At 37.5% G+C, this 15,817-nt stretch overlaps 1 protein-coding gene across 11 annotated transcripts in view; it reads left to right on the top strand.

Moving 5' to 3' along the window:
- LPAR1 (lysophosphatidic acid receptor 1) overlaps positions 1-15,817 on the top strand; it is a 132,120-nt gene that overhangs the window by 64,481 nt on the left and 51,822 nt on the right. For all 11 annotated transcript variants that reach the window (XM_037494671.2, XM_037494670.2, XM_037494667.2 and 8 more), the window contains one exon: positions 12,404-13,151. In XM_037494671.2, the coding sequence (XP_037350568.1) occupies positions 12,404-13,151 (748 nt within the window). The remainder of the gene's footprint in view (positions 1-12,403; positions 13,152-15,817) is intronic.

The following is a 15,817-nucleotide window of genomic DNA, read 5'->3' as shown; positions in this document are numbered from 1 at the left end:
GGGGCAATTGAACAGTATCTATTAAAGTTACATACCTTTGCATAAATCCTATTCCCATCTTAGTATCAAACCTTAGAAAAATACTTGCAATGAGCCCAAGGAGGCATACATAAAGATATTCATTGGACCATTAGTTGAAGACCAAGAAGTACAGCATTTTCTGACTATCTAATAGTGGAAGAACTTAGTCAAATCATTGATTTGACTTACATTCCATGCAGAAGTTAAAAAATTATGTACATAAAATATGTATTTCTGTACAACTGTATCTCCCCAAGATATTTTTATGAAGGGAAAAGAAAGCAAGATGCAGAATAATAGTTACAGGAAGGTACTATTAAAAATGTAAAACAAAACCATATGCTTTTAGGGATCAACATATGTGCCATGAATGTAAACGTGTGGTAGAGGCCTACAACATACATTGTCAACAGGAATGACATTGCCCCCATGAGGGCAAATATTAGATCTTGTGAGATGAAAAATATCTCTCTAAAGTTTAACCCTACTTGACAAAATCTCATTGCTTAGTATTTGATTTCTCTCATTAGGCAGAATTTAAATTTAATTAAAATGTTGACCTAGAGAGTCACCTGAAAAGAAAGTCAAGAGACACTGGTCTCGACGGCAGCATGGGGCCTCTCTAGTCACACTTCCTGGGTTTAAGTCTTGGTTCCAACATTTACTAACAGCCTGTGGGAGTGGGGGAATATTCCCCACTTAGTACCTTCATTTCCTTATCTGTAAAATGAGTATAATAATAAAGCCAATGCTGTCGGGTTCTTTTGAGATGACATGAGATAACATGGGTAAAGCTGAGAACAATAACTGGCACATATTGCTCAGTACATTTCAGTATTATTGTCCAGCAAGCTCTCTGGCAGAACCTGGGGCAACAAGAAAAAAGAAGATAAACAAAGTTTAGAAATGGAATGCAAAGCATACGGGTAGGGAGATAAAACAAAATTACAGTGCTGTGCCACAAATTCCATGCTACTCAAGAGGAAAGTACAGCACCCAGAAAAGACTTGAAGCATCAGGGAGGGATTACTGGAGGAAGGTCATCAGGCTGGGAGTTCATCAGTGAGTGTAAGTTATTTCTGGAAAAGGAGAAGAAAGAGCATGCGTGACTGTCAAGTCCCAAGCTGAGAGACAGCAGTATGTTGATGTTGACTGAGGATAGTGCTGTGAGGTTTTAAGCAGTGCTATGCTAAAACTGGCTCCGCCAGCCCACAAAATCCAATTGTTAAATTTTCAGACAGGTTTAAGCTGATCGACTTATGCCTGTAACTTGAAATCAGCCGGGGTGGAGTATTAATACCATGGAAGTTGGCAAACACACTCCGTCACTCCTAAGAACCCATTGTTAAATATTTATTGGCATGCTTCTGGTTGAAGAGAAGATGCATGGATTAGGTTCTAATGTTGGAGAAGATTTTGTAGGGTCTTGTGTCCTTATTTAGGAATTTAACATAAATCTTGTAGAAACCTGTGTAACTTTTGAGTCTTAAACCTGGGTTCAAACCGAAAGTTATGACAATTTTGTTGAATAAGCTCATTAGTCTCAAGCAGGTTAATGAATCCTATTATATGTTGGGAATAGTAATAGCCACTGATAGGTGGGCACTCCCAGGCTCGCTTGGAAGGAGTTACTTATAAACTGGGGGGTTCGGTAATGGGAGGGGGCAGCTTACTCTTCTGGAGGGAGGCAGCCTTTCAGGTCGCATGGTTCCCAGGCTCCCCTGGTAAACGATGGGCCTCCTGATTATCTACATGTCAGTTCTTCACAAGTGATTTGCACAGTCAAATTTTAGTCCAAAGCTGACTTGCCCTTGTCCCCAAGGCTGTATTGACATCTTATCTCCTATTGTAACATTTTCCCAGGTTCAGAGAAGGTAAAAAACAATTTAAATACAGCATCTCCTTAGACAAGGCGTAATAAGGAGTTCACTCAATCAGCTTAGACTGGTATTGTCTGGCACATCAACTTGCATTCTTTCAGGGTGAATTCAGGGACCGTGTAAAGATAAATCCACATTCAAGTGTGAAAGGCCTGATAATCCTTTTTGAAGGCAAAAACAACAATTAAAATTTTTTTTTTTACTTTTGTTTGTGACTCTATTCATTTGGTAACAAAGAGCATTTTTCTAATCAAGGCTGCCTAATACTAGATATAAACTAATTAATATGAACAAATAGCCCTTGATTGTTTGAAACAATAATAGGGAAGAAAGCTTTCATTGTCACTCCTGCTGGGATCGCCATTTAGTTAGTGAAAGATAGGCCTTGTGCTTTGAAGTAAGACAAGTTTGTCTTCTCTGCTTCACTCCTGACTAGACTGTAAGATGGATTTTTGTTTTCTTCTGCTGAGAGAGCACCTTGTTCTTAGAAGCTGGGTGAATACTGAGGCAAAACTGGACTAACAGCAGCAGGAAAACTGTGTTTGCAGCTGATTTATGGTTCTGCAGGCCAGACGCTGATAAAGTTTCCTTACCCGAAGAAAGCTCCAGACAGGAACACGTTCATCATTATGTTCAATTAATGTGTTCATACCCTGTGGATATGGTGGGGGTGGTGTGGGGGGAACTTACAGGGATGGGAGAGGGATCGGAAACCAAAAAATTTTGCCACTCTTAATGACCATTTTCTGTTTCTGTAACTCTGTTTCGCATTACTTTAATTATGGTTCTTCAAGTTACTGTGGGTAGAGTATGGATTAAAAGTTTTATTTTCCTTTTGAATGGAAGGGTCAATAGTTCAATACATGAATGAGGAATTTGCCCTCTCTCAAACCCAGGACTGACATTAGAGTCCAGAATAGGTATTTGGGAATTTCACAGGTATTCAGGTCTCACAGATGTGATTCCAGTAAATATTTCCATCAGTGTTTTACAGGGTATTTCATTCTGTCCCTTATTTGCTAAATGATTCTTTTGGTTGTGAGCCAAGGAAACAAAGATATTTCCATGTTGACAAAGTGATTTCATTAAAGACATGAATTTTCTTAACAACTGTGCTCCACTTTTTTTTTTTTTAAAGATTTATTTTTTTATTTTTATACAAGAACTGGGGTACAGGCCAGATGCGCGGGAGGGTGAGAGGATTCACCAGAGACAGAGTGGGGAACAGAACAGGCAGATGGACTGAAGCACACTGCTGAGGGGAGCAGCGGGCAAGATAGGAGAGGTCTGCCACACCATGTGGGATTCTCCCTGGCCAGCCAGGAATTAAACCTGCACTGCAGAGGCTGTGGACAGCTTCACAGCGCGGCGCTCAACCTGCTGCGCCAACAGGGAGGCCCTGCTCCACATGTTCTTACCTAGTGTTCTGATAGAACCCAAGTAGGTCTCTCGTTTCCTACTGGAAGACAGTTGTTTTTGACTATTACCAATAGGTTATCCTAACAAAATCCACCATCTTTCCAAAATCCATTTTAGAGGTTTTATTTCTGATAGAGTGCAATCTTTGGGATTATAGCAATTGGTTTCCATATTAAATAGGTTGCTTTTTTTTTGAGATTATAAAACTTCTGTTTTTTAGAACTTTCTATTATGGTACTTTTCAAACATTCACACAAATAAAAAGACTAGTATAATTTTGAATTCCAATGTTCCATCACTGAGATTCAATAATCATTAACATTTTGCCATGCTTCATTTTCTCACATTTTGGGGGAATGAAGTATTTTAAAGCAAATCCTTGGCATCACATCTTCGCATCTCAATCCTTGTGCATCAATATACACCTCTAAAATAAAATTCACTCATGCAATCCTAATACCATTGCTGTTACACTTAATATTGGAAACAATTCCTTAATATAATTCTATACTCATTCCTATCAGACCTCTTTAATTGCTTTTCTAAAAAGTGTTTTTGCAGTTGGTATGTTAAGTATTCTCTTTTAAAAACTTAAATTAGTTTGCTGTAATGCATAAAGCTATTCAAAGCCATTCTTAAGGCTTAAAAGGGTAATTTCATTACTCATTTTCCTCTCTCCCTTATTCTCTTAGTGAGAAAATAGATTGAAATATAAGCCAGAATATTTTACCACTGAAGAATAAAAAATGAGAGATATTGAAAGGGTCGTCTGCCAAAGTAAGGGGATGGTTGTAGTTGTTAAATTATCAGTCTCCAGAATCCTTATTCTGGAGTAGATATTTTTGTAGTGCTGTCTTTTAGACTAAAATGTGAACAATTAATTGCAGTAGAACATGTGCTTTCAGTACCACACAATAGAAAGAGAATATAGTCTTAGATCCAGGTGAATTTTGGTTCAAATCTAGGTTCAAGTCCCATAGTTAGGGGATCTTTCAAATTAGGGGTATTTTGTAATTCTGAAACCTAGAATTAAATAATATACACTGTGTTTACAGGTTTAAGTGATGTAATGTCTATTAAGTGCTTTATACAGTATGAACTCCCTTAATAGATGCCTGATATATGTTAGCACCTTCTCTTTTCTCTATAATAATTCTGGGAGTTCTTTGGAGAAAGAGTGATTTTCTCTATGCGTGGTCTCTGCATATGATATGCTTATGTAGCATGCCAGGAGATCCATCAAAGGAAAGCCAAGTTAGATAAACACACTATGGAAAGCTCCAACATATTGCCAGGAATAAATGCATGTGGAGGTAAACATTGAGATTTTATGACTTACTCCATTTTGGACCATGTTTCTATTAGAAGTTAAATTTGTTCTCATATTGCATTTTAAATTCATCTATGCCCCCTTTTGTGTTTATAAACTTAGATAAAGCTTGGGAGGATATCTTGTTTCCAACTCCAAGGGCACAGTTTGAGTTTTTTAAGACAGGGGTGTCTAGATTAAACTGCAAATGAGACCTGACACGTTTGTTTCTTTTTCTTCCTAATGCATCCTTTCTAATTGGTTTAGTTTTTATGATTAATGAGGCTATTCGTCTATCCTTAAAGGGGTGTGGTTTTCTCCCTCTCACTGCCTATCACAATGGTGTTTGCCTATTTTCCTTCTCACACTCATAGCTTCTCCAACTATTTTTCTTTGAGCTTTTATTGCACCTTCTCCATGAATAAACACTAAGGTGGGACAACACCCTGCTGTTTTTACCTGTTGGAGAGATCATAATCATAGAATTCAGGGGATTTCTGTGTTTTGAGTACTGTACTGATGTAATAAGAATGTCATTTTAATTTTTACTTTCTTATAATTAGTCTTTTTCCTGGTCCCTTATTTAGGTTTTCAAAATTCCTGCTATGAGTGAGACTATCTGGTATTTTTCTGTTTCTTTCTGGCTTATCTCACTGAGCATGATCCCTTCTAGCTCCATCCATGCTGCTGCAAATTGCATGAGTTTTATCTTTTTTGATTGCTGAGTAATATTCCATTATGTATATGTTCCACATCTTCTTGATCTAGTCATCTATTTCTGTGCATTTGGGTTGTTTCCATAGCTTAGCTATTGTGAATAGTGCTGCTATAAACATAGGGATGCAGGTCACACTTTGGGGTTGGGGGAGGAGGGATTAGGGTCAAAATAAGGGGGGTGGGAATTGTATGGGGACTATAAGATGAAAATGCATACATTGTGCAAAAATGAAAAATTATGTGTGTATGTATATATATACATATATATATGTATATATAAATAAATAAAACAAAACAAACGAACAGACAAATACAAACTTTGAACTCTGACGACAGAACTGAGACTAGTGGGGACGGGGGCGGAGGAGGGTAGATGAGAACAAAGGGGTCCCCATGGACTATGGTGAAAGATTTTCAGTGCTTTGGTGATGGGCATGGTATAATAACACAATTCCAGATGTATGAAACTTCACCCCTAAAACATACAGAGTGTTGTAAACTCCTTACCTCAATAAACACAATAAACTTTAAAAAAAAAATGTCATTTTAAAAAATCAACCTTCAGGGCCTCCCCAGTGGCGCAGTGGGTTGAGTGCAGTGCTGTGAAGCTGTCCGCAGCCTCTGCAGCGCGGATTCGATTCCCATCCGGCCCGGGAGACACCCACATGGCGCAGCACACCTCTCCTGCCATGACCACTGTTCCCCTCAGCGGTGTAATTTGGTCGTCTCCCTGTTCTGCTCCCCACTCTGTCTCTGATGAATCCTCTCACCCTCTCGTGCCTCTGACCTGTACCCCAGTGCTTGTGTAAATAAATAAATCTTTAAAAACAATTTCTTTAAAAAAATAAAAAAATAATAAAAAATCAACCTTCATTTGCTGTGTGATGATACCGCCATTTGATCATTGCATAGCACCTCTTAAGAACTGCCCTTAAGTTACATTTGACCCATTTCATAAATGATTAGGTAGACTCAGGCTGGGAGAGAAGTGATAATAGTTGTTACCTGCCCCTTCGCATCAGACAAAATGTTGATGAAGGGACCTTGGAGCAGATTGGAGGAAAGCAGTGTTCAAAGATTCAGATAAGCTTTGGGAGCAAGAACTCCAGTCCTCTGGGGAGAGGGTAGGAGCTAGTTGTTAGTGAACTGGGTAACCATCTGCTTTCAATATTTTCACAGGGAGGAGCCTTTACTGGGCACCATAGGGAAATTTGGAAACCTTAGTTGGGCCATTCAAATGGATTAAAGTTTGCACCCCAACTCTTTTAAGGACCTTGCATACACTAGAAGTGTTTAATATTCAACAGTTAATTGTGGCTGACCTCTAGCATGCTGGATTACGTGTGGGGAGTGGGTGGGAACTCAGGACTCAACACCATGGTCACGCGTAGAACCCACTGCTGTGAGAAACGGCAGGAGAAACTCAGTTGCTCATCATCCCATTCTCTCCAGTTCCCTTTTCAAGGTTAACTTGAAGAAATATTGCTGACCCCACTGATGGGATTCTACTCCCCAAGAGTGGGGAACACAGATAGAAGACACAGGGTTCTGTGATGATTGTTGTCCTAGTTACACCATGAGGCTTAACTTTCAAATGGCTTATCAGGAATATATAGAACAATATACTCCTTTCTTCCTTTCCCCTTTTTATTAACAACAAAAACCTTTTTGCTGTGATTCATACTGAATTAGATGTTATGTATACATATATATGTATATGCCAAGTATACAGAAAAAATGTAGAGAGAATTATAATATATGGTATGTCTATTACCCAGCCTTGTAAAATTTTGCATTTTGATGTAATTGCTTCAGAATCATTTGGACATAAATACATAAATAAATAAATAAATAAATAAAATAATGAATAAAATAAATAAGACAAGTGAATCATTATAGATAATGCTAGAGCCCCTTATACTCCCCAGTTCTATTCCTGCCCTCTTGGCTCAGACCATAAATTGATATTTATCATGTCTCTACATTTATGTTAATAAATGTCTACATAGGAACATATGGACATGCATAGTGCATACTGCAGGTTTTTAACATTCATAAGAATTGTGTACTACATATATACTTGTGAAAATTGCTTTAGTCATCAGCATTCATGGGCTCCACTTTGTTCATTTTGATTGCTTTGTAGTGTACCTCCCTGATCAGATTGGATTTATCCATTCTCCACTTGACGAATAGTTGTTGCTTCTGATGCTTTGATGCTATAAAAGAATGGCAATGAAAATTATTATGCATGTCTCCTTAGGCCCATTGTGAGTTTTCCTAGGGTTAGAATCTTCAATCATATTTATAAATTTTAGTAGTTTTTGTTTTTCAAAGCAGCTGTACTAAAATTTAATACCTCCAGTGATGTATATAACAGTTCTCACCAACTCTTGATTATTTCACACACTTCATTTTTGTCAACCCAATGAAATGATCTATTGGATCTCTCTGCAGTTTGTATTTAACTTTCTGTGATTCCCTATAAGGGTAATTATCTTTTCGTGTCATCAGTGGTCATTAAGTTTCCGCTTGTGAATTGCTGGTCCCTGTCTTTGCTTACTGGATTGTTTAGCTATTCCTTTTGGTTTGTAGGAAGTCCTAACATTTCACTGTAAACTAAGCCTTTCCTGGCTACATTGCCAAACTTCCTACTAGTCTTTAGCTTTTCTTTTCACTAATTATAAAATCCTTTATAGCACAGAATTCTTAAATTTTTAATCAGTCGTATTTTATCGATGGTTTGCTTTTGTTTAGAAAAATTCTCCCATTTATGGTAATAAGTATGCATATGGATTTTTATTCTAAGAAGATTTGTTTAACAAGTGTATTTATATTACCTGATGTTGACTTCAGGCATAGATCCTCTGTTTCTTTTTTTGATACACTTGAGCAGTTCTGCTATTTTCTCCATTCATGGGTAAAGCCACACTTCTCAAAACAAGGTACCATATTAAAGTATGTGCTCTAGCTCTCAAATCTATTCTGTTAGGCTATTTGTATATTTTTGTATCAATATCATAGTATTTTAAGGCTTGCACTTTAAAATGTGGTATTCTGGAAGACATCTATCAAAGTTCTGTTTTCCAGATTACCTTGAATATTCTGGGTTTTTTTTTTTTTTTTTTTTTTGTGCTTCCATAACTATGTTCAGAAAGTCTTCAAGTTCCATGAAAAACCCTCAGATTTTCCTTTTGTTACACTAAACTTAGATGTTAATATAAACATTTTATTATTTGGTTTTCTTATAAGCCTTTGAGTATTTCAACTTATTCCTAGAAATATTAGAACTTTTGTTGTTATCCATGTTTTCTTGAAATAATTGTTTTCCTGCTGTTTCTATAAGAATACCATTGGGCCTCCCCTGGTGGCGCAGTGGTTGAGTGCTGGTTTGCGAGGCTGCCTGCAGCCTCTGCAGTGTCAGTTCGATCCCCGGCCACCAGCGAGGGTCCCACAAAAAAAAAAAAAAAAAAAGAATACCATTGATATTATGTCACTTGATATTTATTTTTACTGAGCTAACACTGGTTTACATAGCTGTTTTTTAGAAGTATAGGCTCTCTCCCTTCTGGTGTTGTTACCACACCACACCTACCACCAAACATCTGTATTCCACCACCACCATTCTCTGTGTGCCTCCCCACATTGTCTTCATACCACCCCCTCCTGCTCCCTCTCTGGTAGCCTCAGTTCTAGTCCATTTCAAGGGTTAGTTTTTCAGTTTGGTTTTATCTGACCTTTAGTTTGTTTTCTCTGTATTCTACATATAAGTGATACCATCTGGTATTTGTCTTTCTCCTTTTGACTTATTTCACTCAGCATAATCTCCTCCACTTCCACCCATGTTGCCATAAAATGGCAAGTGTTTAGTTTTTTTTGATAGCTTTGTGTATTGTGCACAGATAACATCCATTTTCCTGATCCACTCATCTGGATTTGGGCACTTAGGTTGTTTCCATAGCTTGACTAGCATAAGTAGTATTATAGTGAACACAGAAGTACATGTTTCCCTTCAAGTTAGTGCTTTTGTAGTCTTTAGGTAGATACCTAAGGAGTGAACTTGGTGGGTTAAATGGTAGATTGATTTTCAATCTTTAGAGAAAACTCCATACTGTTTTCCATTGGGGCTAGATCCATCTACATTCCCACCAACAGGGTAAGAGGGTTCCTTTTTCTCCGTATCAGGGTAAGAGGGTGCCTTTTTCTCCATATCCTTGCCAGTACTTCTTGTTTCTGGTTCTTTTGAGATGGGCTGTCCTCACAAGTGTGAACTGGTATCTCATTGTGTTGTTGATTTGCATTTTCTTGATGGTCACTTGATACTTAATCTAGCAAATTCGCTAAACTCGCAATACAGTTTGTTTATAATTATCTTGCATTTTCTGTGGAGCTGTATATATAATTTGTGAAAAATAACTAGTTTTTTCCTCTTTTCCTTTTTTTTGGAATTCAGTCTTGATCCTTTCATTAGTTTTTATACTCATCTTACTATTTTGGCTGTGAACACAGCACATGGTTAAACATAGCACATGCTTAAAGCAATGGTAATTAAGCTTTGTTTTACAAGGGAATACTTTCATAAAATACTATAATTGCCAAACACTTTTTATCAAGTTAAGGAAGTTCTCTTCTAATTCTAGATTGCTAAATTATCTTGAAAGGGTGTTAGATTTACCAAACAATTTTGCCATGTTTGTTGTTTTGATCATTTGCCTTTTTTCTTCCCTTCAGTTTTTTCATGTGATGAATTATATTACCAGATTTTGAAATGTTAAATGGTCTTTGCATCTTGGAAAAAACCCTATTTCATCTTGATCTTATATGTGTGTACATTTCAAAACAAATGGCAGTAAAATGCTGAACCATGCTAACATGTAAGATAGTAGCAGAAGCATTGGAGTGAATGCTTATCAAAAGGGACTGGGTTACCTTTAGACTTATAAATATGTATGTTAAAATACCGAGAATGAGCATTAAATAATAGAAAGTATAACTCTTGAGCCAGATGGTAGGGAAAGGGGGCAGGAATATAATAACATCATCAGTTCCTTTCTCTTCAATCTGATATTTGTGGACTTAATCCTGCTGCAGACTATTCTCCTGATTCTACATGGTAACCCTTCTGTCCTTTCACTTGTTTGGATGATGAGTTCATCCTTAGTGGGGCTGATTTAGGAGAATCATGTGTGACTGCATTGATATCTGGCCTTCCAGAGAGGTTTGATGCTTGCTAGTGCCAGGCACGTGGAATGGGAGGGGCTGGGGATATCACCCGCTCAGGATACAATTAATGTTATTTTCTCCCCTGTGGGTTCTTGGGTTTGATAGTCTAACTTGTATGATCTATAGAGTTTGGGTCATGATTTCTTAAGAGAGTCTTTTATTTGTTCAGTGGCCTAAACTAACACAGTCAAACTTCTTTATTTTCCCCAGTGCAACTGGGTAGATTATTATTATTATTATTATAATTTTTTTCTACTATTTTACTGATACTAGAGATCTTCAAGACTCCTAACACTGGGTCTCACATCTCAGGGTTTTTTTTATTTTAATTTTTATCCTTCAGCTAACATAGCAGAAGAGATGAATTATTGTACACACATTACATTCAGCCAACTGAGAACAGAACTAGTCAGGGATGTCATAGGTCCAGAGCAAAGGATCAAAAGGTTTTGGTATGAGAAAGGTGGTCTCAAAGGTGGTCACAGAAATCAGATGGTGATGGATGTTCTAGATTCCTTGAGACGAAACTCTAGACAGTAGCATGCAACCCAACAATCATGCCAGCGTTCCTGGCTTCTGGCTTATTTCTGCTCCTGTGGCTTCCATGGGTGCTATAAGTTTACTTCCCCTCTGCCTCATCTTTCTTTTTCGCATGTCAGCCTGCACATTTGCTTCTTCCTCCTTTTGGCTCTTACGGTACAATCCAGGGATATTCAGAATACTATTTGATCAAACTAGTGGTCATATTTGCTAAGAATTTTTTAAACTAAGTGCAAGATATAAAGAAAAAGGCGGGATGTGAGCTGTCTTCAAGAATTCTAATTCTCGGCATCCCAGACAAACAAGGCTCAGGAAGAGTGATTTATTTTACTTGATATGAACTTTTTTTCAGCTTCTCCTTCGTAACTTTTTATTTTCTAATGTCATTTTCATAGTATGATTAACTGTATTATTATAAGCATCCTCAATCCTTTTTGGATTGAAGTGAGAATATAAATAATCAAGTATACTCTAATTGATGATGTTAAAATTTAGGAAAACACATAATGAAACAATATGACTCCACATTTTAAAATATATATATTTTGCTTTTTGTAGAGCAGTGTCAAAGTGACAACTGCTCTGTGGAGGTTACATTAGGTAGCATATATCTCTTGTCTTCCAAAAAGAAAAAGTTCTCAAATGTTATAGATTGGTTGATGAATGCTATTCTGGGGATAAGGAGTCATGGGGGTAGACAGAGCTGACCACAGGAATGTCGAACAGTACATGCTGGCTTTGGTCAAAGAACGTTTGATGCATAGTGACCTCTTTAAAATGTTAGGACTGGTGTTCCTTGTGGGGACTTACATTACAAAGTGTCTGTGAGAAATCAAACATACTATGTGAGAACAGAAATGTAGAATAATAGGGCAATACTATCCTATTTATAAACCAACTGTGTTTACAGATACCCTAAATAACAGGTCAAAATAGATTTTACTATGGTAAATATTCCAATTGCAATGTTCTGCAAAATTCTCATCTGTCTCATGTATTTTAAGCAAGATTTTTGGGCCATGTGGCTTTTTGAGTTGACTTCAATGACATGCAACCACCAAGCACAGACCTTGTCATTTATTTAACTCCAACTGTCTTTAATCTTGAGGATGGTAATACAGTGAGAATCCTTGGGGTTTCAATATAATCATAGAACATATTTGGAATGAGATTTTTCAAGTGCTTTCATTTTGTTTTCTTTGCCATATTTACCAGAGAAGTCTTGTACGATATGTCTTTTAGTTTGAATCTGTGGTTTCTTCCTTTTTTTTTCATCTTTCTTCCTTTCTCTTAGTTCACAGCCATGAATGAACCACAGTGCTTCTACAATGAGTCTATCGCCTTCTTCTATAACCGGAGTGGAAAGTATCTTGCCACAGAATGGAACACAGTCAGCAAACTTGTCATGGGACTTGGGATCACTGTGTGCATCTTCATCATGTTGGCCAACCTACTAGTCATGGTGGCAATCTACGTCAACCGTCGCTTCCATTTTCCTATTTATTACTTAATGGCTAATCTGGCTGCTGCAGACTTCTTTGCTGGGTTGGCCTACTTCTACTTAATGTTCAACACGGGGCCCAATACTCGGAGACTGACCGTCAGCACGTGGCTCCTCCGTCAGGGCCTCATTGACACCAGCCTGACGGCATCTGTGGCCAACCTTTTGGCGATTGCAATTGAGAGACACATCACAGTTTTTCGCATGCAGCTCCATACACGGATGAGCAACCGGCGGGTGGTGGTGGTGATTGTAGTCATCTGGACTATGGCCATTGTGATGGGTGCTATTCCCAGTGTAGGCTGGAACTGTATCTGTGACATTGAAAATTGTTCCAACATGGCACCCCTCTACAGTGACTCCTACTTGGTCTTTTGGGCCATCTTCAACTTGGTGACCTTTGTCGTCATGGTGGTTCTTTATGCTCATATCTTTGGCTATGTTCGCCAGAGGACGATGAGGATGTCTCGGCATAGTTCTGGGCCCCGTCGGAATCGGGATACCATGATGAGTCTCCTGAAGACTGTGGTCATTGTGCTTGGTAAGTTTTTTTTTTCTTTATAGATTTTTCAGTACTTTAATATAAACCACATTAATTTATGAGAGTGGCAAATAAAAATATGAATATTTACTAGGTACATGTTCAGGAATGATGAGGGAATGAGGCAACTGTATATCAAATATCTGTGATGGGCCTTCCCTAGTGGCGCAGTGGTTGAGCACTGGGCTGTGAGGCTGCTTGCAGCCTCTGCAGCGCTGGTTAGTTCCCTGGCCGCCGGTGAGGGTCCCACAAAAAAAACAAAAACAAAAACAAAAAAAACAAAAAACAAACAAACAAATATCTGTGATGAAGTCAGCATCATGGTTTTACAATTATAGAATTGACTTTAGGGCAGTACATGTTCCAGTGATGTACTACAAATGATGATGTGTAGGTGGCATCAATGGATTTGTCCATCAAGTTTTGAAAATACCAGCTTCTGAAAGATTTCTTTACAGCCCCAATTGTGGGCTTTTTGTCATATGGTCTCTTTACTATAGATTTTCAGAGATAATATGCTTTTAGATAATAAAAATATATAGCTACTTGTAGGAGTCTGTTTCTTTCATGTTCTGTAATTTTTGCTACATTTAGGTAAATATTAAGGTTTTTGTATGGATTTACTGTACAAAATCAATTGGAATTTAGTAGCATTCTGTGACATTAATTTTTATGAAAACATGTCTTTTTCGCCATTTTCTTTTTGTAGTAGTGGAAGTTAATTCATATTTCAAGGTGAGGAGTGAGGTTTTATGTTTGTATATATACTTAGTAACTTTCTTCTTTAAATAACCATAGTTTAACCTAGATGAAAAAATTCGTGATAGTGATCAAGAGGAATATGTACTCAGAAAGTAGTTAAAAAGCACCTAATAAGTTCCAGGCTCTGTGTTGTCTGTTGGACTGAACATTTCTTTTAAAGCTTAGCATTGACTGTTTTAAAAATTCACACAGTGAGAATTTGTTTAAATAATACACTACTAACTGACATATTCTCTATAGACTAGATCAAATTAATGTTTGATTACATTTTGGAAACCTTTTAAAAAAAGTTTCAGCAAGTCATCTTTCCCCATGGAGATTCAGTGGAAAGTTTCTCTAATTCCCTCTGCTCCAATTTGTAAAGCATTGTTGAATGAATGTAACCTGGGGTTGTGTGACTCCTCTGAAACTGGGAATTATGTTAATTTTAGTCACTGGAAAGAGAGCCCTAATTATAGCCTTCTAATTTATGCAGTGGTTCATTAGGGTGAATGCATAAATGGGGATCATTTCTGGGGATCCTTATTTTGACTCCCTGGTCCACCTATAAGGACAAGGCTTTGTAATTGCTGACTATAACTTAAGTGCTGCCTGCAACTCACTGGCACACATTTCGGTAATATTCTTTCTGAACTACCACTCACTCAGGGTGTGAGACTGTCTTATTACATTCAGGGGAATTTGGTAGAAGTACAAAAATTTTTTCCTTATATGTTTAATCATCAACAAAAACCTTGAGCATTCCCTTCAAGATGTATTTTCTATATGATTGCAACATCTTAGTTTATCATGAATGTTACTTTTGTTTAAAGTTAAATAACACAAGATACTTTGGCATTGACTTCAATGTTCACTTACTGATTTGAATTTCTGTTGAGACTTTTCATGCTGGTATGCCTTTTCTGTTTTTACCTCCAGTCCTGCTTATAGTTCATAGCAGCACCAGCAGAAAATGAGCACTGACCTTGGGCTATGAACCTGCCAGCAACTGTTTTAAGTTTGATCTTTATGAAATGCCCAACATAGTCTGGTGTATAGTATGCTTAACAATTTATTTAAAATTAACTTCTGTGCCTTGTTGGGTTGTTTTGTAGGTTAAATATGAGTTATTTTGAGGGTTTATGGGACAACAGTTTCAGTGTCCAACTACACAAAAGGCCTCTTCTGTCCCACCACAGCAACCCCAAACTGGAAAATAGCAGAAATGTTGCTCTCTGAAGTTTGAAGTAGTAGATTCCAGAAAGATTGAATATAGGCAGATAGATACCTTTGAAATGAATAGCATTATTTGTACAGATACATGATAGAAGAGGTTTGGGAACATAGAAAGTACCAGTGATAAGAACCTTGGTGATGCAAGATAAGTGTGTGATTGTAATACAGGAAGGAGAAATTGAATACGTCAATAGTGGTCTTTTTGAGAAAAGCTGCAAATATTGGTAGAATGAAGCATGGGAAGTTGGAAGGCTGAGAGTAGGGAATTCTCAACCCTAAAGAGATGTTTGTCACAGTGACACCTGTTCCCTCTGGTGCTGTCCTATGTGGATTTCTGTGTCCATCTTTGTGTATCCATGATCACAGGCAAGAGATGGATTGGTCTTATAGTAGTAAGAGTTCTAGTCTGTGTGAAACTATTCTCATTATAAATCAATTTATTGATGATCAAATTTTTGGTGGTACATATTTAACTTATATCTGTCATCTCTGCCAGATTGTCTGCTTTGTGACAGCAGGTTATCATTTAATGATGTGTTTTCCATATTATCTGGCATAGTATCTGGTACAGGGTAGGTGCTCATTAATTAATTTTTGAATGAATAAATGTGGCAGCAAGCCAGGTTTTTGAATTTTCAAAACTGAGGACCAAAGAGAACTCTGGTGATTTACTAATACATATGCCACTT

The sequence above is a fragment of the Talpa occidentalis genome, unplaced genomic scaffold, assembly GCF_014898055.3.
Source record: "Talpa occidentalis isolate TD23 unplaced genomic scaffold, MPIMG_talOcc4v2.1 talOcc4.7, whole genome shotgun sequence".
In the NCBI taxonomy this organism is placed as follows: Eukaryota; Metazoa; Chordata; class Mammalia; order Eulipotyphla; family Talpidae; genus Talpa; species Talpa occidentalis.
The sequence above is the reverse complement of the archived record's forward strand: the minus strand, read 5'-3'. Positions and strand labels throughout refer to the sequence as shown.